Here is a 24,725-nt window from a genome sequence, read left to right as displayed (position 1 = left end):
TCCAGCAAGCATTTATTGACTCTCTGCTCTGTGACCAGTGTTGTTTTATGACTTTATTATTTATATTTTTTTATAAAATAATAATGCGCTATCCCTCATCCCTGCCCTGGGCCAGTGGAAAACCAAATGAGTTTTTATTGAATTGTTTTCCAAAGAGTAGGAATGAATTATAAACAGAACACATCTTCAGGGCAAAACAGGTGGAACGGATTTCCAGCACACCAGACAGCCAGGAAGGATTTTCAACACAGGCGCCCAGAGGCTAAGAGAGAACGCTTCCAGGACCCTACAAAAAGCCGCCCAGGGTGGCTTCTCCGTGGCGCTGAGAGCACAGGTTGACAATTACAGAACACAGAAAACAGACATTAAAAGAGGCCACCCTTTATGGAGGTCTAAGTGCCAGGAATAGAGCTCCCTGTTTAGCACATGGTGTCTTCATAAGATCGATACAAGGTAGCTATTCTTAGCGCTGAGGTCCAGAAAGAACACTCCACTTGGCACACAAGCGGCTGGTGCTATTTAGGATTCAAATCCCAGGCTGTCTGACTCTGTTGCCTGCGCTCTTTCCATAGTCCTTCTTTGTTCTCATTCTCTCTATAAATGAATAAGAGAAGCAATTTGGAAAGCAAGATTGAAAGCTGGCAAAAGGAAACACTGTTATTTTTGTACAATGTTTCTGTTTACAATGTACTCACATTAATTTTATTGTCCCAGCAAATCTGTGGGGGAGGGAGGGAGGAGACTACTCTGCATTCTGACCAATGAGAAAACTGAGGCTCAGAGAATGTAAAGGCTAGCCACAGCCCCCCAGCCATCAGAGAGAGGTGTCCAGACTTGTCCCAGGTATATCTTGCTTCTGGAGTTATGTTGCTTACGTAGTTTTAACGTTTCCTGAGCATCTCCTCTGAATGCTGAGAATTCAACGAATATACCAAACTTGCTCTCAAGGAGTTTTAGACACTTAAAGTTGGATTGGAAGGAACATCTAAAATCATCAAGTCCAACCTCACACCCACACCAGAACCCCTCTATAAAAAGTCCTAACAGAGGTGGAAAGTTTCATACAATGATACAGAGCCCTGTTAGAAAGTTCTCTCATAAGGCAAATCTACTTCCCTGAAACATCCAATCATGCATGCAATCTCAAAGATGAAGACCAATGCCCAAAGAGGCTTGGTGGGGTTGAGAATTACCACTGAAACCAGTCAAGAGTGCAGGTCAGAGCATAAACTCCATTACTCACTAACTATATAACTTAAATATCTTCACATATAAAATGGGAATAATCACTTCATAAGGTCACTCTCAGGATTAATAAAAGCAAGTATGAGAAAGCACTTTGAGACAGAGTGGGATAGATCTAAGTTCCGTCTCAATTCTTTCAAATGCTACTTGTATGGCCTTGGGATAGGGTGATCATATATCCTGATTTGCCTAGGACAACCCCAATATATGCCTGTTGTCCTGGCTAAAAGTGTTCTGGTTGGATGATATGATCACCCCAGTTTGGGCAAAGCCCATCACCTCTTAGGATTTCTGATCCACCAACAGTATTATAAAGGTTTCCTTACTCCTTTCCATGTTGTAGGGCTCTATTCTACCATGCAGTCCACTTGGATACTTCTCCATAGGGCCATGTCTCACCTGGGCTTTCTAGTGCCCAAGCCAATAGGGAACAGATTTGCTTATTTATCACCATGAAGAACCAGCCACTTGAGCAGGCTTTCACATCTACTCCCTCAAAATAACAAAATCATGGTAGCTACCATTTACCCAGCAGGTAAAGTACAATGTGCTTGATACAAATTTCTCATATAATCTCACAATGGCCCTATAAGGTATGTTGTTCTAATGGAGGGGACTAAGCAGTAACACTCCTTTTTTCTCTTCCTGAGTGTGGAGCAATTGAGAAATAAGACAAAAGAATCAGACAATGGATATTTACAAGTCAATTTTATTACCAATATGTCAGTTGAAGAGGGTGCTTTAGATCTGGAGCCAAAAGTTTGGTTTAGGTTTACTAAATCCTTCACCTTAGAATTAGCCAGCCTTGGGAACCCTCCTACATTGGTGGGAATGTAAGATGGTGTAGCCACTGTGGAAAACAGTATGAGGGTTCCTCAGAAAACTAAAAATAGAATTACCATATGATCTAGCAATCCCACTCCTGAGCATATATCCAGACAAAACTATAATTCAAAAAGAGGGCTTCCCTGGTAGCGCAGTGGTTAAGAATCCGCCTGCCAATGCAGGGGACACGGGTTCGAGCCCTGGTCCGGGAAGATCCCACATGCCGCGTAGCAACTAAGCCCTTGCGCCACAACTATTGAGCCTGTGCTCTAGAGCCCGTGAGCCACAACTACTGAGCCTGCATGCCACAAATACTGAAGCCCACGCGCCTAGAGCCCGTGCTCCGCAACAAGAGAAGCCACTGCAGTGAGAAGTCCGCACACTGCAATGAAGAGTAGCCCCTGCTCGCCGCAACTAGAGAAAGCCCGCACAGCAACGAAGACCCAATGCAGCCAAAAATAAATAAATTAAAAAAAAAAAGATACATGCACCCCTATGCTCATAACAGCACTATTCACAATAGCCAAGACATGGAAACAGCCTAAATGTCCATCAACAGATGAATGGATAAAGAAGATGTGGTACATATATACAATGGAATATTACTCAGCCATAAAAAAGAATGAAATAACATGACTTGCAGCAACATGGATGCAACTAGAGATGATCATACTAAGTGAAGTCAGAAAGACAAATACCATATCACTTATAAGTGGAATCTAAAATATGACACAAATGAACCTATCTATGAAACAGAAACAGAATCACAGACATAGAGAACAGACTGGTGGTTACCAAGGGGGAGGGGGTTTAGGGGAGGGATGGAGTGGGAGGTTGGGGTCAGCAGATGTAAGCTTTTATATACAGAATGGATAAACAACAAGGTCCTACAGTATAGCACAGAGAGCTATATTCAATATCTTATAATAAACCATAATAGAAAAGACTATTTTTTAAGTATATATGTATATAACTGAATCACTTTGCTGTACAGCAGTAATTAACGCAACATTGTAAATCAACTATGTATACTTCAATTAAAAAAAAAAAAATTAGCCAGACCTGAGTATCAGCCAGTGCTGGACACAGGCCTCCCTGCAATGGCCCAGAGTCATACAGGCTAATCAGGGGCAAAGCAGGGATTCAACCCCAAGATAAGCAGCAAAGCTCATTTTAAACCTCACAACCCCTCCGAAAATTACTATACTCTTCTTTCAGAGGTGAATGTCAAGTGGTGGAAGTGTCTCAGTAATTGAGCGCCTAACCAGAACTCCATCTCAGACCTTCCAGTGTTCAGCGGCTGCTTTCAGGGATGGGGACCCTTCAGGAAAGGTGCCTGCAGTAAGAGAGGCCGGGGGTCACCTCCCTGTGCAAGAAGTACACCACACTAGGCTTGAATGGAGAGGAGAGGCGATAAGATTGCACAGGAAGAAAGGAGGGGACACAGCAGAGGGTCAACGAAATCGTGGGATCCGAATCCCCAGCGCTTAGCACAAGCTCAGACTCCGCGTACTCTCCGTGAAGGCTGAGTGAGGCTATCCATTCAGCGAGTGAGTGAATGAACGAAACTCCAGAGCCCGCCGCAGGGGTCCACGGCGGCGCCACAGCCGAGCTTCCTAGTGGCCAATCAACGCCTTCGCTCGCCCACCCCGCCCCCCCCGCTGCCCCGCCCCCTCGATTCCCTCCGGCTGCCCTGAAATCCCGGAACACAGGATCCCCGAGGCTGCCTCGGTGCGAGTGCGCATGCTCTAGGTCTGGCAGCGACGAGACGTCTTTTCCCCCCTGCGCTCAGGGAGCGGATTTGAAAGCGATTGGTTGGGGGACGGAAACTAAGCTCCACCTGCCTCCCTACCAGCTCCTCCCGCAGAACCGAAAAATCATTTTGGCCAACACCATCCCCAGCCCAACGCCCCAACTAGACGAAGAGAAATAGCCCCAACCTCAGCCACTCCACAGGCCGGCGGCGACTGGCGGCGAGCGGCCGGAAGTGACGCACGAGTGCGAGCGGAAGGATGGAGGCCTGGCTGCTGTTGCCCTGGAAACCGAGCCTTGCACCTGCTTCCTGATTGCGTCAGCACCCCGCAGGCTGCGGAGTGGGGATGGCGAGCTGCGAGCAGGCGGGGGAGTCGCTGCGAGGGGACGCTACGGGGCAGGAAGGGACCTAGGGCCTGCCTCATGCGCACTCTTTCATTAGCCCGAACCATGTGCCAGGCATTGTGGACGCCGGCCCGGGGGAGAATCGGACCTGCACGATCTCCCCCTCCAGCACTGGTCCTCCTGGGAAGTCCTACCGCACCTACTCATCTCCGTTTTCTAGCCCCAGCTTCCCCACCTCAAAGCAAACCCAATGCTGTCTTCTCATTTTCCCCTGAGCCATGCCTTTCCACGCTTCCCTGTCTTTTCTATATTGTTCCTTCAGTCCAGAATGCCCTCCATCTAGCACATCCCTGCACCATGAAACTGCACTCCTTTCAAACAATCTTCCTAGGCAGCGTTGGTCTGTGATAGACCTGTGGGTGATTAATGCTTTTTCTTCTTTTAACTTTTCTATATATTTTTTCTCCTTTAAAAAGCATACAGGGGGCTTCCCTGGTGGCGCAGTGGTTAAGAATCTGCCTGCCAATTCAGGGGACACGGGTTCGAACCCAGGTCTGGGAAGATCCCACATGCCGCGGAGCAACTGGGCCCGTGAGCCACAATTACTGAGCCTGCGCATCTGGAGCCTGTGCTCCGCAACAAGAGAGGCCGTGATAGTGAGAGGCCCGCGCACCGTGATGAAGAGTGGCCCCCGCTTGCCACAACTAGAGAAAGCCCTCGCACAGAAACGAAGACCCAACACAGCCATAAAATAAAAAAAAAATAAATTAATTAATTAATTTTTTAAAAAAAATTTAAAAAAAAAAAGAATCAGAAGAAACATTTAAAAAAAATAAAAATAAAAAATAAAAAAATAAAAAGCATACAGGGGCTTCCCTGGTGGCGCAGTGGTTAAGAATCCACCTGCCACTGCAGGGGACACGGGTTCGAGCCCTGGTCCAGGAAGATCCCACATGCCGTGGAGCAGCTAAGCCCCTGCGCTACAACTACTGAGCCTGCGCTCTATAGCCTGCGTGCCACAACTACTGAAGCCTGCGTGCCTGGAGCCCGTGCTCCGCAACAAAAGCCACCGCAATGAAAACCCTGCGCACCACAACAAAGAGAAGCCCCCGCTCACCGCAACTAGAGAAAGCCTGCGTGCAGCAACGAAGACCCAACGCAGCCAAAAATAAATAAATTAATTTTAAAATAATAATAAAATAAAAAACATACATACATTGATTTCATAATGAAAAATAATAAATCATTTTTAAAGAGACCAGTTCTTTGTCATTAAAGAGCTTGTTACTTTTGGAAACACTTTTTGGGGTTAACTTTTTTATATGTAATTTCAAACACAGAAAAATGACACAAATTGTAACAAGAACTCTTATACACCCTTTATCCATGTTCACCAATTACTTACATTTTTGCCTCATTGGTTTTATCATTCTCTAGGTAAATAGTTCCCAATTGTGCACTTCATAGCTATTTTTCCCCTGTCCAGGATTACAAGTTGCAGTTGTCATATGTTTTTTAGTTTCCTTTTATCTGGAAGTTTCTCAGTCTTTGTCTTTCATGACTTTAATATGTTGGAAGAATACAGTTCAGTTATTTTGTAGAACGTTCCTCATTCTGAGTTTGTCTAATGCTTTCTCATGATTAGATTCAGGTTATGTGTTTTTTGCAAAACAGGCCACAGAAGTGATGTGAGTCCTTAGTGTATCATCTCAGGAGGCACATGAGGTTGGTTTGTCTGGTTTGTGATGTTAACTTTGATCCCTTGGTTAATGTGCAGTCTGCCAAGTTTCTCCGCTATAAAGTGACTATTTTTTCCCATTGTAATTAATAAGTAACTTGTGGATCTTTTGAAGATACTTTGAAATTGCATAAATAACCTATTCTTCATCAGACTTTCACCAGTGAATTTAACATCCACAGATATCTCAAGAATGATTACCTAACAGCCTAGTCACGATTGTAACTTACTATTTACTACATTTCAAACAATGCACTGCAAGAGGTTTCCTGTTTCACGGAGTATAATCAGAAGCACGAGGTTAATTTGCCATCCAGATTATTCTTTTCCCTGCCAGCGTCCACCTCAGTGCCTGCCATGTATTAGCAATAAATTTTTAGAATTAACAAAGGAAAAATATCCCCAAACACAGACACAGACACACACACACACACACACACACACACACAAACACCCCAAGAAACAAAGACTGAAAAATTATGAGTTCTCACCAATGCATTGTGGCCACTTGTAGAGCCAGAAACTTGTAAATATAAGTTATAATATATCCAATTTATTAAAATTGGATCTTACATTTCAAATTTAAGTTTAAATGGGAAAAAAAAATTCAAAATGGAAAAGAAAAATCCTGAGAAGGGTAACATATGGGTAGCTGCAATCCCACGTGTGACCACCAGATGCCGGAACAAGCTAACTAGCTACTATGGGAAAACAAACATCCGTGTCTGGTCTGAATTAGGATGGCCTCAACAATTCTCACCAAGACCTGGGATTTTTGTCACTTTGTCAGGTGAGCCTGGGTCAGTCAGTTCTAGGCAAATTCAGAGTAGACTGATGTTAGAAAGGAATTCACAAAAGAGATTTAGCTAAATTGGCAGTGACTTAATTCTTGAGAATTCAATTTATGTATATGACACTACATTATATGCCTTATATGTTACATATAAAGTAATAAATAATCCAATTGGAAATATATGTTATATATTACATATCAAGTTATTACAGTTCAAGTTATGTTATTCTTTATGACTTTTGTGTGTCAAATATTACAGCATTAAAGCTAATTTTTAAAAGGAAAGACTGAGACTAAATCTCTGCTATCTGCCAACTCGATACAGGAATTATCTGAATTATTCAAATAATACAGATCAGATTATTCAAATGACATTGATTAAGTGGAAGGGTTTTTTTTAAACCTCAATTATCCATACTTTTGCCATTTCTGTCCTTCTTTCTCTAAAGCAGAGAAAGAGGATTCAGATCACCTGAAGAAACAAAGTATCAAGAGAATGGTGGTTACTAGGTACTGGCAGGTAGGAGAAAAGGGGAGATTTGGCCAGGGTATAAACTTGCAGTTAGAAGATGAATAACTGGGGATCTAGTGCACAGCATTGTGATTATAGTTAACAATACTGTATTATATAGTTCAAAGTTCCTAAGAGACTAGATCTTAAATGTACTCACCACCAAAAAGACATGAAATTGTGTGAAATGATGAAGGTGTTATCTAACACTGAAGAGGTTATCATATTTTGACATAGAAATGGATCTAATCAACTGGTTGTACACCTTAAACTTATACAATGTTATATGTCAATTATACCTCAATTTAAAAAAAAGAGGATTTGGGTCAAACTGAATCGATGGTAATGGGACAAATCTAAATCATGCACCACCTGATAGGATGCAATCAATAGAACAAAGTACCACTTCTGTGATATTCCTGCCAAAGATGCATGACCTGGATTTAACTGTGAAGAAACAAGAGAGAAACCAAAATTAGGGACATGCTATAACATAACTGGCCTGCAATCTTCAAAAGCACATGTCCAGTTCATGCAAGTCACAGAAAGACTGTGGAACTGTTCCAAATTAAAGAATATTGATGAGACAGGACAACTAAAGGTCATGCGTGACTCTGGACTTGATCATTTTGCTTAAAAAAAAAAAAAAAATTGGAACAGCTGTAAAAGCTGAATGGAGCCTGAGGATCAGGTGGTAATAATGTACCGATGTTAATTTCCCACTTTGGATGGCTGCCTTGTGGGGCTACAAGGGAAGGTCCTCGTTTGTGGAAAATCCACACTCAGCTAGGGGTGTTGGGGCAGCCACTTACGCTAAAGCAGTTAAGGAAGATAAAGTATTTGTACTGTACTTGAAAATTGTTTGCAGTTGTTTAAAAATCATCAAAAAGAGAATTCCAGAAGAAGTCCAAAAGAAGTCAAAGCAGTTAAAAACACATCACGAGGGGCTTCCCTGGTGGCGCAGTGGTTGAGAATCTGCCTGCCAATGCAGGGGACACGAGTTTGAGCCCTGGCCTGGGAAGATCCCAGATGCCGCGGAGCAACTAGGCCCGTGAGCCACAATTACTGAGCCTGCGCGTCTGGAGCCTGTGCTCCGCAACAAGAGAGGCCGCAATAGTGAGAGGCCTGCGCACCGCGATGAAGAGTGGCCTCCACTTGCCACAACTAGAGAAAGCCCTCGCACAGAAACAAAGACCAAACACAGCCATAAATAAATAAATAAATAAATTTTTAAAAAAATGTTTAAAAAAAAAAAAAAAAAAAAACACATCACGATTTCCTGGCCTGACTCAAAGGTACTGAATGAGAACACTGGAGGTGTGGCCTTGAAATGTGTTTGTGAAAACACAGCCAGGTTTGGAAAGCAGCTACTCCCGTGGCCCAGGAAGAACAGCCTGTATGTGCAGACCCATTTCCTTTCAACCGTTCATCCAGACAGTCACTGGGGCAGCTCATAAAAAAACTGTTCCATACAAGTTGACTGGTTAAAACCAGCCTCCACCCATCTCTGACCTGTTTGTTTTCCATTCCTGACATTAAACTGGAGACTCTCTCCCGTTTTTTTTTTTTGCCTTTTTGTTTAATTTATTTTTGACTGCATCGGGTCTTTGTTGCTGCATGCGGGCTCTCTCTAGTTGCGGCGAGCGGCGACGGGGGGGTGGGGGGGAGATACTCTTCGTTGCAGTGAGCGGGCCTCTCACTGCAGTGGCCTCTCCCGTTGCAGAGCGAAGGCCCCAGGTGTGCGGGCTTCAGCAGTTGCGGCACACAGGCTCAGCAGCTGTGGCTCGCGGGCTCTAGAGTGCAAGCTCAGCAGTTGTGGCACACAGGCCCAGCCACTCCACGGCATGTGGGATCTTCCCAGACCAGGGCCCAAAGCCATGTCCCCCGCATTGGCAGGTGGATTCTCAACCACTGTGCCACCAGGGAAGCCCTGTTTTGTTTTTTTATTAATTAAGTAATTTATTTATTTTTAGCTGGGTTGGGTCTTTGTTGCTGTATACGGGCTTTCTCTAGTTGCGGTGAGCGGGGGCTACTCTTCGTTGCGGTGCGCGGTCTTCTCATTGCGGTGGCTTTTCTTATTGCGGAGCATGGGCTATAGGCGCGGGCTTCAGTAGTTGTGGCACACGGGCTCAGTAGTTGTGGTGCATGGGCTTAGTTGCTCCGCAGTATGTGGGATCTTCCCGGACCAGGGCTTGAACCCGTGTCCCCTGCATTGGCAGGCGGATTCTTAACCACTGTGCCACCAGGGAAGTCCCTCTCTCCCATTAAAAAAAGGACTACCTTTAACAAGAAAACTAAGAACTTCTTGAAAAGTGTTCATTTCAGTGCACTTCCCAAATCAGCTCTGGGGCACCTGGCCTCCATTTGGTATCTGTCAGGAAAGCAGGACTTCTGGGAGCCTCAGCCTGGTCCAGGGCCACACTCTCAGTATTATACGGTCCCCTTTGCTCTGACTATTAAGACACAGCCCCAGGTTACAGAAGCTGTGGTCCGTGGTGGGGGCCCTGCAGGGGGCCTCCTCTCCCCCCTCATGACCCACAGGTAACCTGACGGAGCTCTGCTCTGCTCAGCACAAGGACTGCTGCCTGTTTTCTTTTCTACCTGGATCCAGCACTGCTCCAGCTTCCCCTAGACTTTATGCACCCACACAACCCCCAAAAGACACTTTGGGGAGTCCTGGGAAGGCCACCTTCAATAGGACCATACAGAGGCTTCAAAGATTGCTTCCTATGGTTGCATGCAACTCTGAACATACTAAAAGCCAATGCATGGTGCTCTTCAAATGGGTGAAATGTGTGCCATGTGACTTACAGCTCAATAAAGTTGTTGAAAAGAAACTGCTCTCTGCCTGCCAGTGCAGCCTCACCCTCTGCGATCCCACCCTCATGCCGTGGTTCGGCCTGGTTGCCCTGCTGCCGTTTTCTGAACATCACTCTTCCCATGCCTCTGAGTTTTGCAGATACTCTGCTCTTTCTCTCCCCTACCATGCCCATCTGGCAAATTTCTACTCGCTCTTCAAATCTTAATTTCATCTTCTGCGAAGCCACCCTGACTCCCCAAGCAGAGGAAGTTCCTTTGTCCTCGGGGCTTCCTCAACCCCCTCTGCAGCTCTCTGTCCTGAGACTTTCTACCCCATTCTCGTATCTGATCCACTCACGGTTCTATGAGTTTCAACTCCAACACAGGGACGAGGACGGGGTAAGGACTTCAATGGAAGGCTGTTATATGAGTAAAAAGAGAAATGATAATGGAATATGGGCCGCAGCCCAGGAAAGCAAGCTTGGATCAGAACCCTGGGCTGGCAAGGATACCATAACGGGGCTTCCCTGGTGGCGCAGTGGTTAAGAATCCGCCTGCCAATGCAGGGGACACAGGTTCGAGCCCTGGTCCGGGAAGATCCCACATGCCACGGAGCAACTAAGCCCGCGCGCCACAACTACTGAGCCTGCTCTCTGGAGCTTGCGAGCCATAACTACTGAAGCCCATGCACCTAGAGCCCGTGCTCTGCAACAAGAGAAGCCACCGCAATGAGAAGCCCGCTTGCCGCAACTAGAGAAACCCCGCGCACAGCAACGAAGACCCAACTCAGCCAAAAATAAATAAATAAATTAAAAAAAAAAAAAAAAAAGATAACATAACGATCCCAGGGGCCTCAAGGGAATAAGTAGCATGCTACAAAGGAGGCAGTCTTTAATGTAAAGCTCACCTCCTTTATTGCATTGTCCTAATAATAGCTACCATTTATTGAGCACTTAAAGTATGACAGACACTATTCTAAGAACTATACGTACTGTCTTATTGCTTTAAGGAACTCATTTTCCCCACCGAAAGTCCCAATGTCCACACGTAGTCTTTCCTAAAACTGATCCACCTTAGACTCCATATGCAGTGAAGCACAGAATCTCCTTTCCCACCTAAGGGAGAGTCTGTGAGAGCCAAGAGAGAAACTGCAGATAATATCAAAAGTGGAGATATTAATTTCACCCGCACAACAAATTTCACGGCAAAGCCCCATGCCTTAACTATGTATCTACCTTAAAATTATGTAAAAGTATAATTTTGAAAAGATGAAAAACAAATGTAGGGAGAAGAACAGCATCCAGATTGACCCTCCCACTGTGAACAACTAGAAACCTGGGAGGAAAAAGAAAACGGTTTTCAGACATTGGACAACAGCCAGCTCAGGACTGTGTCCTGACAGAAGAGAAACAAATGAGGTCAGCTCTGTGACCACTTGAGCTTTGTGTCGGGAGTCCAGGTCTGATCCATGGCAGAGAGAAGTCACTCAAAGACCAGCAGTGTCACTGAGTTGAGCGGACGGGGAATGGAAAGGAGAGCGCCAGGGGCAGCCAACCCACAAAGCTGTGTGTGAGCTCCTGGGCTCCCCACCCACGTGTGCACGTGGAAAGGAGGGGAAAAAAATCTTCCTCTACCCACGTTAGGTTCTCCAGCTGGGGCCCTCTACACAACAAAAGACGGAGTAAGGAGAGAAACATTGCTAGTGGGAAAGTCACATGGGATAAACACTTTGGAATAAGGTTTGGCAGTTTCCACTCCACACACATCCACGCGCTATACGACCCAGCAATTCCCCTCTGAGGAAGAGGAACAGAACTGTATGTCCATGAATGTTCACAGCGCTTCATTCGTAATTGTCACAAAGAGGAAATAACCCTTTTTCCATCAGCAGAGAGATGGGAATACTAGAGAGCACTGAACAGGGACCCGCTCTGACACTCTCCTAGACGTGCTGGTAAAGGAAAGTCTGGCACAGAAGAGTTAGTGGCTTCATCTCTGTGAGGCTCTAGGAAAGGCAAATCTAATCAAGTGTTGCCTGGGGCCCAGACGGGAGCTGACTCGGAAGGGGCACCGAGACTCTTTGGGTTGATGGTGGTCGACGGTGGTTGGGTTGATACTCTGACTGTGGCAGTGGTTTCACAGGTATATACATTTAGCAAACCTCACTGAATTCTACTTCTAAAATGGGCAGTTAGTGTATGCAATAATGAATTCAATAAAATTGATAACAAATATATAAAATGAACCCGTATCAAACTTAACTCCTTAATGAAGGAAACAGTAGGCTAATAAAGCTGTTTCCAAAAAAAAAGCTATGAGAGAAGCAAATATATTATTCCCTGAAAGAAATAATATAAGAATAAGACTGTAAAATGAATACAAAATAAAGCTATGAGTCTTGGAATGTAATCTTCTCATTTGCATCTCTCTAGAATAATATTCATTTGCTTTGCTATAGCTCAAGAATCTTGCATCATAATCAGTTTTCTAGAATATAATGCCTAACTTTATAAAAGCCCCAGATTACACCACCAGACTAACCCTGCAAAACACTCAGCAGGACACAGTAATCTCTCTGCCTCATATCTAAAATTTGGACAATTTTTCCTTACAATTAGAATCCTCGACATGTGTAAAAAGCATGCTGGGAAAAAACAATCTTCTATGAAGCTTTTCCTCCATTTTTACTGTTCTCAGCAATGAGAAAGGATCTGTGAGTATTTTCACTTTCCTGCAGCTCAATCTGTAACTCAGTTGCATATTTTATATGATTTCAATGAGGGAGGAAGAGATCTAAAGTTTCCTTTTGAAAAAAAAAAAAGATTTCCTTTTGCTTTTGACAAATCAATGTTACATTTGGACATATATACTTTTACCTTACAAAAATTTTCAAGACCATTATTCAGACTCATAAGATGATTATTTTCATTAACATTTCCCAAAATATCATTGGCTATTGTAAATGTATACTAATTTTTTTACCTTGGCAAAGGTGAACTGGAATTAACAATACTTCCATTTTCCCAGCCTCTTCTGAGCATGTTGGGTTAAACGAGGTGCCTCTAAGCAAAAGAGTAACAAGTATATTTAAGCGTCATGTGCTAATTCTTGGTATTACTGCCCTGAATTTTGAACTTTTAGCGTACTGCCCAGAAATTAAGAACATGAATGATTCTAACAACTTGGTAACAAATCATTTTGCAAATTAACTGTTTCAGTTACTTTCTTTCAGCAAAATCAAAGGAAGACCTGCTGAGTTGTTAGTTGAAAATCACTCAAAATGATTTTTGATCTTATATCGCCACCTGATTTTTGTTATAAAAGTTTGGAGAATTGAGAGACACTGCTATAACATAATTTTCTCTATTCCCATCTACATTAATGTGAACAAGAGTCTCAGCACTTACACACAAAAGCTAAAACTCGGGATACGTTTGGTGCATAATCTCTCCCATTCAAGCAAACAATAAATATCAATATTTGTAGGTCCACAACGAGTGCTAAACAAAAACAACTAGGGCTTCTCTGGTGGCGCAGTGGTTGAGAATCCGCCTGCCAATGCAGGGGACACGGGTTCGAGCCCTGGTCTGGGAGGATCCCACATGCCGCGGAGCAACTAGGCCCGTGAGCCACAACTACTGAGCCTGAGCGTCTGGAGCCTGTGCTCCGCAACAAGAGAGGCCACGATAGTGAGAGGCCCGCGCACCGCGATGAAGAGTGGCCCCCGCTTGCTGCAACTAGAGGAAGCCCTCGCACAGAAACGAAGACCCGTCCTTGGCTTCGTTCTCACCAGTACCCATCCATCGACCCCTAACGAGTCCCGGCCCTCCTCGAGCGCCCAGGTCTCAGCACTCGTTCTCCTTTCTAAGATGGCCACCCCAGAGCCCGGCAGGGCTGCGCGAGTTCCACCCACGCAAGGCCACGCACTTGGATTTGGCTCCTTCATTTCCAACATGGAAGACACTTACATCGATACCCTGGACCCTGAAAAGCTGTTACAATGCCCCTATGATAAAAACCACCAGATCAGGGCCTGCAGGTTTCCTTATCATCTTATCAAGTGCAGAAAGAATCATCCTGACGTCGCAGACAAACTGGCTACTTGTCCCTTCAATGCTCGCCATCAGGTTCCTCGGGCTGAAATCAGTCATCATATCTCAAGCTGTGATGACAAAAGCTGTATTGAGCAGGATGTAGTCAGCCAAACCAGGAACCTCGGACAAGAGACTCTGACTGAGAGCACATGGCAGTGCCCTCCTTGCGATGAAGACTGGGATAAAGATTTGTGGGAACAGACCAGCACCCCATTTGTCTGGGGCACAGCCACCTACTGTGGCAACAACAGCCCCGCAAGCAACATAGTTATGGAACATAAGAGTAACCTGGCTTCAGGCATGCGTGTTCCCAAGTCTCTGCCATATGTTCTGCCATGGAAAAACAATGGAAATGCACAGTAACTGAGTATCTATCTCAAATGCCAGACCCTAGAAGACTCTTTGCTTCTTCCTGCTACAGTGGGTTCTTCATTTTTTTCTCCTAATCTAATTAGAGAAAGATAAATTGTCTGTGACTTTCAAACTGATAAGTACCTTTCTTTTCCTCCCTCCTTTAAGTCCTTACTCATTTGATGCAAGAAAGAACCCTCATGCTCAGAACTGTTTCAAATAAACCATCATTGTAAATAAAAAAAAAAAAAAAAAAAAAAAAAAAATATTTGTAGGTCCATAAAATAACTTAAAAATATTTATTTCAATAAGAGCTATATTTCCAATAAAATTTACCTTTATATTAATTTAATAATTATCAAAATAGATATATATTTATGATGTTTTAGTCAATTGTGTGGCTCAGAGACGTGTGGCCACTGGGAAGGCCCGGTCTCCCAAGGGAGGCTGTCTACCTTCAAAGCAGCCCCCATGTCAGGCTGCAAGGGTGGTCACCCCTGCCGTAAACCAGGCCACGCTGCCGCTTTGTGGTCTGCCGGGGTTTGAGCAGGAGGGCTGGAGCTCCAGGGACCAGACGCCTCGAGCATTTCTCCTGGCTGGAGATTCTAACTAGGGCCAAACTCCCAGCCCCTCCATCGCCAGGCTGATGCAGTTTTTTTAAAAAACACCAGCTTTTTGCAGAACTTTGCTACATTATCAGATTTGGATGCCAGCCCCTGAGAGCTCTCGTAAGTACTGCTCCTCCTTCCAACTGAGGTTGGTGATGTCAGCCCTGGGAACAGCGTGTACTAGAAATAAATTGCCTTTTAGAGGGACATGTCTGAGCCAGAGCAGTCAGGAAAAAGTGGGTCAGCATTTGGGTTTTTTTTTTTTTTCTTTTTCAACAAGTACACTCATATCCAGAGCTTTATTTTGGGCACAAAGCCAAGTGAACTTGGCCTCTGCAGGGCTCTACCGTCCTGCCTGCCTTCCAGCTGGAGACCACGGAAAGTGATCCTGCACGTTGATTCAGGAGAACAGGGCTGGGGGCCCCACGCTTGTGGATCAACTCAAGGCCGAGATGAGGACCAACGCTCACTCCAGTGGAGAGGGAGTTTGAGGAGAGTATCATTTTCCATCGCTGCCATAATGAATTACGACAAGTTTACAGGCTTAATACAAAGTTATTAGCTCACAGTTCACAGTAGTTGGAAGTCCAGTCCGTTTTCCCAGCTCATCTGAGTTGCTGGCAGAATTCAGTTCCTTGCGGTCGTAGGACTGAGGCCCCCATTTCCTTGCGGGCTGTCGGCCGGGACCGAAGTCTGGCTTTCAGAAGCTCCTTCCTCCATTGGCAAAGCCAGCAATGCCTGCTTGAGGCCCTCTCTTGTGAATCTCTCCTGCCTCTTCTTCTGTCCTCCAGGTTCTCCGACAGACTCTCTGTCTTCCTCTTCCTCTTCTAAGGGCTCAGTGTGATTATAATTGGCCCACCCGGATAATCCTGGATAATCTCTGCAACTCACTGCCGGTAACTCTATCATGGCTGCAGAGTCCCTTTTGTCTTGTCAAGTAGCGTATTCACAGGCAGATGTGAACGGGGACCACTGTTCCGCCCACCGCAGGAAGCAGCAGGCTCAGTGACAGGTTGACAGCCATCATCAGGGAGCTTGTTTGGACTGTCCCTGTTTTCTCCTGAGCCCTGCCCCGCCCTGTGCGCACACATTACCTCCAGGAGGCCGTGCTCGGAGGTCGGAAGCAGTGTGCCCAGCGTCCCAGAGCTGGTTAGAGGCAGGGCCCAGGGCTGTCGGGATTCAAGGACCAGAGGGGTCATGTCAGCCTACAGTTAGACAGTGAGGCCAGCACAACCCACCCCAGAGCCTGCAGTGGGCCGGGGTGTACGACTGGCCAACAACCTGTCCCTGTCACTGTCACTGCTGCCTGATGGCCAGCTCCCGCTCAGGCTCTGAATGTTCCAGGTCCTGACCTAGAACCAGAACACTTCAGGTGGGGACAGCAGGGGTTCTGGAGCCTCCACCAGCCTCCAGTGCTGGCTCTGCCACCTACCTGCTGGGTGACTTCTACTCTCTATACAACGGACCTGATGACACCACCGCCTCACAGAGCTGTCAGGAGGGCAAACGAGGGAAAGCAGAGCTTGGCAAGTAGTGGCGACTACGTACGGGTTAGCTGTTACTGTTATTTTTTCAGAGCTCAGAGTCAGCAAGAACTGTGCCCGAGTCCCAGCTTGCTCGCTAGCACGTGTGACTCGGGTGCGTGACCCCAGCTGTCTGAGCCTCCCTGCTTCATGTGTAAAATAGAGACGGTAACGCTGACCTCAGGGGCCGCCGTGGAGATTACAAGGCTTAGGGCCTGAACAGGAGGGGCTCCCGCTACTGCCCAACCTTCTTCTCCCCGCCTGCTGACAAGGCTGATTTTATCTCATCACGTGCACTTTGACTAAGTCACTCTCGCCTCTGTGATCAACACAATAAGCAATTCCTGGGGATCCACTAAGTGCCAGGGCCTGTGTTGGGCTCTGCAAGGAGGCCTAATTAATCAGGCCCAGGCCTTGCCGCCCAGGAAGGGGGCAGAGGGACATTTAGTGACCTCTAATCCCTGGGGCCAGTGCTGTATCGGGGGCTTAGCAGAGGCTCACAGAGGGTGCAGAAAGGACAACCAAGGAGGCAGCGTTGGCCCTTGGTGGGTGAAGAGTGTGGGTGGGGGAGGAGCAACAGAGGAGAAGACACAGCAGCGTTAAAACACGGAGAACATGTTACTTCCTCCCAGCCACTGGGAGTGAGACTTGCTCCTCCGGTAGGAGAGACCCCTGATGGTGACGGGGTGCTCAGGACTTTCTGGAGGGATGCTCTCTGCTACAGAGAACAGAAAAGCCTAGGAACTGGCTTTCACGGTCAGGACCTCCACTACGTCACATTACAGAAGTCGGGTGCAGGCCAGTTATTTCAGGGGCCTCCTGTCTTTGTGCTTGGCTTCTCTTTGTGTGACCAGTGTCCCTCATGGCTGCAAGATTGGTCGCAGCAGCTCCAGGCCTCACACCCTTATATATCAAACCCAGAGACAGGAAAAAGGGATTGTTCTGTCTCAGACTTCTTTTTTTTAAATGGAGATATGATTCGCATAAATACAATGTACCATTTTAAAGTGTACAGTTCAGTAGCATTTAGTATATAACCGTTTCTAAATGTACAATTCAGTGGCACTAAGTATATTCACACTGTTGTGCAACCATCACCAACGTCCATATCCAGAACTCTTTGCATCTTGCAATACTGAAGCTCTATACTCATTAAACACTAACTCCCCATTCCTCCTCCCCCTTGGCCCCTGGCAAACACCACTACTTGTGTCTATGATCTTGAGGACAGGCGCACCTTTTTTTTTTATTGTGCTTCTCTTTATTACGCTTTGCAGATGTTGCATTTTTTACAAATTGAAGGTTTGGGGCAACCCTGCATAGAGCAAGTCTATTGGCACTATTTTTCCAACAGCATTTGCTTACTTTGTATCTTTGTGTCCCATTTTGGTAATTCTCGAAATATTTCAAACTTTTTCATTACTATATACGTTATGGCGATCTGTGATCAGTGATCTTTGGTGTTACTATCGTAATTGTTTTGGGGCACCACGAACCGCTCCCATAGAAGATGGTAAACTTAGTCGGTTGTTGAAATGACAACAAAGAATTTAGAATATGACATGAACTCAGTTGATAAAGCAGTGGCAGGGTTTGAGAGGACTGACTCCAATTTTGAAAGAAGTTCTGTGGGTAAAAAGCTATCAAGCAGCACTGCCTGCTACGGAGAAATCGTTTGTGAAAGAGTCAGTCAATGCAGTGAACTTCTCTGTTGTCTTATTTTAAGAGAATGTCATGGCCACCCCAGCCGTCAGCCACCACCACCACGATCAGTCGGCAGCCGTCAACGCCCAAGCAGGACCCTCCACCAGCAAAAAAGATTATGACCGGGCTTCCCTGGTGGCGCAGTGGTTGAGAGCCTGCCTGCTAATGCAGGAGACACGGGTTCGAGCCGTGGTCTGGGAAGATCCCACATGCCGCGGAGTGGCTGGGCCCTTGAGCCACAATTGCTGAGCCTGCGCGTCTGGAGCCTGTGCTCCGCAACGAGAGGCCGCGATAGTGAGAGGCCCGCGCACCGCGATGAAGAGTGGCCCCCGCTTGTCACAACTAGAGAAAGCCCTCGCACAGAAACGAAGACCCAACACAGCCATAAATAAATAAATAAATTAAAAAAAAAAAAAAAGATTATGACCTGCTGAAGGCTCGGATAATAGTTAGCACTTTCAGCAATAAAGCATTTCTAAATTAAGATAGATACCTTTTTTTTTTTTACATAATGCTATTGCACACTCAATAGACTTTTACAGTACAGTGTAAACATAACGTTTACATGCACTGGGAAACCAAAAAGTCTGCGTGACTCGCTTTGTTGCCATATTTGCTTGATCGCAGTGGTCTACAGCTGAACCCACAGCATCTCTGTGGTCTGCCTCTAAGTTCTCCTTCCGCCTTTAAAGACCCTTGTGATTACATTGGGCACATGGATAATATAGGATAATCTCCCTACATTAGTGTCAGTTGATGAGCAACCCTAATTTAATCTGCAACTTTAATTGCCCTTTGCCACACAACCTCACATATTCACAGGTTCCTGGGATTAGGCTGGATATATCTTTGGAGGCCATAATTCAGCCTACCACACAGTGTGAAGAACTAGTAGACACGTAGCAGGCACATCCACTTATATCTGGAGGCCCCTCCAGGTACCTAGATAACCCTGCATCCTCCTGGAGCAGCAGGGGCTGCAGCCCTTCGAAGCCTGGGTCTGGGAGGATCTATGCTCTTATTTTTTCACTGCTGAAATAAATCTACTTTAGTCGATATCTTCAATATAGATTCAGGAGAGAACACTCAAAAAAGTGTTATTTCCACAGAAAATTCATAGCTAAGCCTGGGCCCTGTGTTCTTCTGTCTCAGGGCTGAGGTTTTTTTTCGGCAAAAAAAGATGCAGAAAGAACAAGAAGACCCACCTAGTAGAAAGAACCCAGTCCTCGGAGTCAGCGAGCCCTGAATTTTTAAATGGGTTTTCTCATTAAAAGGCACAGAGTTCATTTCATAAAATGGGAGAAGATGGTTTCTGAAAGCAGCCCTGCTTGGATCAATTTAGTAATTCGAAGAAGGATGTTCTCAGGCACTGTGGCCCTGGCATTTTTCATTTGATTGTTGATTGAAAGAAAGAAGAAGAAAGGCTTATTTTTCTGATTTCTACTTGGGGCCCTGGAAATAAACACGCTCTGGATGAGCCTTAAATTCCTTCCCCCTGGGACACTGTGAATCTTAAGTGAATCACTCCCATTCTCTGAGTATTTACTAGGTACCTACCATGTGCCAGGCCCGGCACTGGGGAAACAAATGAGCAAGAAATGGTCCCTGTCTTCCAGAACTCAAGGGTGGCCTTGCATTTGTTAGATGCATCAGGAAAGAAACGGGGATGAGATTTTTTCAGGACATTTTTCCTTCCCTTAAACATGGGTATGACTTAGACCATGCTTATCTCCCTTCAGATTGAAAATATCCAGGGTGCCCTCCTGGGAGGGATTACAAGTGTTTTCTTTCAAATGTGACTTGGGCCAGGACAGCCAGGGGAGCCTGCTGAGAAGGGTGGGTAAGAATTAAATACACCGAACAGCAAGGGCTGACATTTAAGACATATTTTTAAATCTTAAAATGTATTGCAGGAAATCTAAAAATTAGAGAAAGAAGAAAAATATTCCATAATTGCACTTCTATAACACAACCACTGCTAGCAATTAAATGTATTTCCTTCTACTAGTCTAAGGAAGAGAGCAACCATTAAAAGGAGCAAGAGAAATACTCTAATATTAAGCAAAGAGGCAGGATGCTGTATTGGGCAAAGAGCAAGAAGGCAACACATGAAATATATCTGCAAGTGGTAAATGCTTGGGAGGGAATTTACACATGTGAAAATCATGGGGCTGGGATAGTGGAGGAATATGGAAAATTTTTATAAATTCCCAAACTTTCGCAGTAGAGGTGTGGGCCTTACAGCTGCAGTTCAGATGAGACAAGGGAGTGTTCTGGGGGCCAAGTTTCACAGAGTAAAGCTTGTGAGTGAGTCAAAAAAAGATGCAGAAAGAACAAGACTCACCTAGTAGAAAGAATCCAGTCTTCGGAGTCAGCGAACCCTGAATTTGAAACTTAACTCCGCCTCTTCTGTGTTACGTGACTCCAGGCAAGCTGTAGGGCTGCTCTGAGCCTTTGTGTCACTATCTAGAAAGTAGGGCTAAGACAGCTGGTGAGAGAGAGAGAGGATCGTTGTTCTGGAGGTGACACCGTGGTAGGTGGCACATCAACTGAGCACGAGTAAGTGCTGGGCACCTGGGGGATGGGGGTGGTTACACAACTGTCTCTCCACTAAGTATGTGTGATCCTCATTTTACAGGTGAGGACACAGAGGCAACAGAGTTAAGGAATGTGCCCAAGGAAGTGGCAGGACATGGCCAGCTGCAGGGTAGGCGAGTGGCTCCCGTTTGGCAGTGGGGGACGTCACCATCTCACAGAAGGGCCCTGGAGTAGGGCTTGGCAACTTCACCACCAGACCACCACTGCTTCCTTTTGCTTTATAATACAGTTGACACTCATTATTGGTGGTAGTTTTTTAATTCACTGCTAACACTGAATTAGCACATCCTGGGCCATCGCTCCTCTGGAACATACAGGGCTAGGCTCCTGCAAACCCCTGGTCACATTTTCATAACTACCGTACATAACTTTGTCTTATGTGTGTTTCAGTTTAAAGACATCTTCTTTTTTTTTTTTTTTAATTCACTGAACATATTTGTCTTTTAAAAACACGTATATTTTTAAAATTATTTATTTGTTTAGTTGGTTGTGCTGGGTCTTAGCTGCGGCACGCAGGATCTTCATTGTGTTGTGCGGGATCTTTAGTTGCGGCACGTGGGATCTAGTTCCCTGACCAGGGATCAAGCCTGGGCCCCCTGCATTGGGAGCACAGAATCTTAACCACTAGACCACCAGGGAAGTCCCTAAAAACATATTTTTTAAGCCATGATGCAAAATTACTAGAAGTTATATTACATGACTGTAAATGTGCAAATTTTTCTTTTTTAAAAAAAAATTTTAAACTATCATTTTTAAAATTAATTAATTTATTTTTGGTTGCATTGGGTCTTCGTTGCTTCGTGCGGGCTTTCTCTAGTTGCAGCGAGCGGGGTCTACTCTTCGTTGCAGTGCGCGGGCTTCTCGTTGCGGTGGCTTCTCTTGTTGCGGAGCATGGGCTCTAGGTGCGTGGGCTTCAGTAGTTGTGGCACGTGGGCTCAGTAGTTGTGGCTCGTGGTCTCTAGAGTGCAGGCTCAGTAGTTGTGGTGCACGGGCTTAGTTGCTCCGCGGCATGTGGGATCTTCCCGGACCAGGGCTCGAACCTGTGCTCCCTGCGTTGGCAGACGGATTCTTAACCACTGCCCCACCAGGGAAGCCCCACATTTTCCTTTTTTTTAATTATTATTTTTTTTAAATTGAAGTATAGCTGGTTTACAAGGTTGTGTTAATTACTGCTGTACAGCAAAGTGATTCAGTTACATATACATTCTTTTTTTAACATTCTTTTCTATTATGGTTTATCATAGGATATTGAATATAGTTTTCTGCGATATACAGTAGTAAAGACATTTTCTTTAATATGTCTTGTTGATTCCTTAATATTGAACTCACAAAGAAACTTGGGATAGCCATGGAAAATTATTTCCCCGAAGCTTTTTCTACCCCAAGTTTGCAGCTAATATGGTTATAATCACAGTGTGTGTATGACGTCATAGCCTGCTCTTGTTTAACAAAAGCATTTCTCATGCTGTTGCCAGTTATGTATAAAGATCATTTTCAAAATCTTTATGTAAAGTTTTTATTCCTGACATTAATAACTCCATTCTCTCCCCCCCTTTACAACCCTAGAAAGAAAATTCAGCCAGACTAATGACAAGAGATAGTGGAGGGCAGGGGACAAGCGTGCCTCATTCTGTGTGTATGCATCTCAGTTTTTAAAAAAATAGATTTATTTATTTATTTACTTATTTTTGGCTGCACTGGGTCTTTGCTGCTGCATGCGGGCTCTCCCTAGTTGCGGCGAGCGGGGGCCACTCTTCGTTGTGGTGCGTGGGCTTCTCATTGTGGTGCCTTCTCTTGTTGCGGAGCACGGGCTCTAAGCGTGCGTGGGCTTCAGCAGTTGTGGCACACGGGCTCAGTAGTTGTGGCGCGCAGGCTTAGTTGTTCCACGGCACATGGGATCTTCCCAGACCAGGGCTCGAACAAGTGTCCCCTGCATTGGCAGGCAGACTCTCAACCACTGCGCCACCAGGGAAGCCCTGCATCTCATTTGTAATGACTATACTTGATCCCATCAGGGTTATGCCACTGTGTGCTTAACCAAATGCCTATCATTGGACAGCTGAATTGTCCCATTTTTACTGTTATAAATAACACTGCAATGAACACCTTTGTGCATAATGATCTTTCCAAATTTCGGGTGATTTCCTTAGAGACATTCCCAGGGGCAGAATTCTTGGGTCAAAGGCAAAGGCCCTAGAAGGCCTCAGATACATACGCCAGAGAACAGTTCAGTAAGTCGGCACAGTTGCACCCCCTGCGGTGTGTGTCTGAGAGCCCTTCCACATAAGCCACATTCGTTAAGAAGTCACTGCTTCATCTCACCATCCTTATTAATCAGACTCTTTGAAAATCGCCCCAAGAGCTTCCAATCAGCAGGAGCTCCCACAGGGTCACCACACTGAGCCGACACAATTCCAGGCTGAAGGGAGGTCTGTGGCATTTCACGGGGTTCACAGCCCATGTGCTGGGGCTCAAGCCTCCTTCAGACCCCGCGGGAAGATGGGCAAACCTGATGACACAAGTGCTCGAGATGCTGACGTGGCCCTTCCCTGACTCTACGTGGGGGCAACAGTGCCTTCTTTGCCCCAGACTGGCTTTTCCTGAATGCACCCGCCATGTCAGCTGGAGTTCCCTGAATGTTTGCTCTTGTCTTGAAATTAAGGCAAAATCTCTCAAGAGAGATTTTCTCACACACACACACAAAAACTTATTGCTCAAAAGACAAAAGACCTCTTAAAAAAAAATTTTAAAAAGTAAGGATTCCCCTAAAGGCTAAACATCTTGTCATATGAGAAACGTAAACTAACTGGCGTGCATTCTAGGCAAACCAATCTAGCCCTGAAACATATCTGGAATCTGTCTCTCGTTGTGGGATGCTGGCTCACTCCCAGTCTGTAAAATGACATGAAACAAGCTTTCTGATGGTTCCTTTTTCCTTCCTAGATGAGAAAGGGTCAAGGTGGTTGGTTTGCGCTACGGCAACAATATCATTTGTCGCCCTCGTTAGGACACTTTTGAGAGTGAAAGGAAAGTTTGTTAATTACTACTCTGGCTCGAAAGATGTAAACCAGGACCTTCTCTGCAAACCGGGACACATGCAAACACTCATCTGGTTAATCACAGGGCGAAATGCATGAATGGATGGCTGGTTAGACATTGATCTACTGCAGGCTCGGTGCCAGGCACAGGGGAGGTGCCTTTTCATGCTGGCTCGCTGGAGACGCACACCAGCCGCCAAATGGGGGCTGTTCTTTCACGGCTGGGGAGGTGGGTGGGCAGAGAGCCAAAGCAACTGGCCCAGTGCCACATACACAAGCAACCCCTGCCCCTCCGCTGGGAAGTAATGAAACTGGGCACCCAAATGAGCAGCAGGACAAAAAGTGCTCCCCGCCAGGGCCGGGGCCCCTGAGGACCCTGTGCTGTGAGGCATGCAGACCCCGGAGCGGGTTGCTGGCTCTGAGGCTGAGAGCTCTGTAAACACCTCCGCCTGGGCGGAGTTCAGTTCCCGGGAGCTGGGGCGGAAGGCTCACAGTGGAGGCTGATCTGTGATGTGAAAGCTCCACGCAATCTTCACTGAGGGAGAAGCCCCCCCACTCCCCCTCCCCGTGCCAGCTCTCAGCGGGACAGACCCCAGGCTCCTGCCTCCTGGTCCCCCAGGGCCCGCCTACAAACCAAGCCACTCCAGGTTTCCAGCCTGCCCTTAACCCAGACCCAGGAAAGTGCTGGGTTCTGATGAGAAACACAAAAGGAGACAGACAATAGGGGTGTTAGTGACCCAGGAGAGAATGAGCAGGGCCGCCTGGAGAGGAATCTGGCCATGTGGGCAACACATGCGTGCC

At 45.9% G+C, this 24,725-nt stretch overlaps 2 protein-coding genes across 2 annotated transcripts in view; one reads left to right on the top strand and one right to left on the bottom strand.

Moving 5' to 3' along the window:
• TRAPPC9 (trafficking protein particle complex subunit 9) overlaps nt 1–24,725 on the bottom strand; it is a 670,396-nt gene that overhangs the window by 515,581 nt on the left and 130,090 nt on the right. The window lies entirely within an intron of this gene.
• LOC132352025 (gametocyte-specific factor 1) lies at nt 13,962–14,465 on the top strand. Its single transcript, XM_059902291.1, has one exon. The coding sequence runs from the start codon at nt 13,962–13,964 to the stop codon at nt 14,463–14,465; it is 504 nt and encodes a 167-aa protein (XP_059758274.1).

The sequence above is a fragment of the Balaenoptera ricei genome, chromosome 17 (genome assembly GCF_028023285.1).
Source record: "Balaenoptera ricei isolate mBalRic1 chromosome 17, mBalRic1.hap2, whole genome shotgun sequence".
Classification (NCBI taxonomy): domain Eukaryota; kingdom Metazoa; phylum Chordata; class Mammalia; order Artiodactyla; family Balaenopteridae; genus Balaenoptera; species Balaenoptera ricei.
The sequence above is the reverse complement of the archived record's forward strand: the minus strand, read 5'-3'. Positions and strand labels throughout refer to the sequence as shown.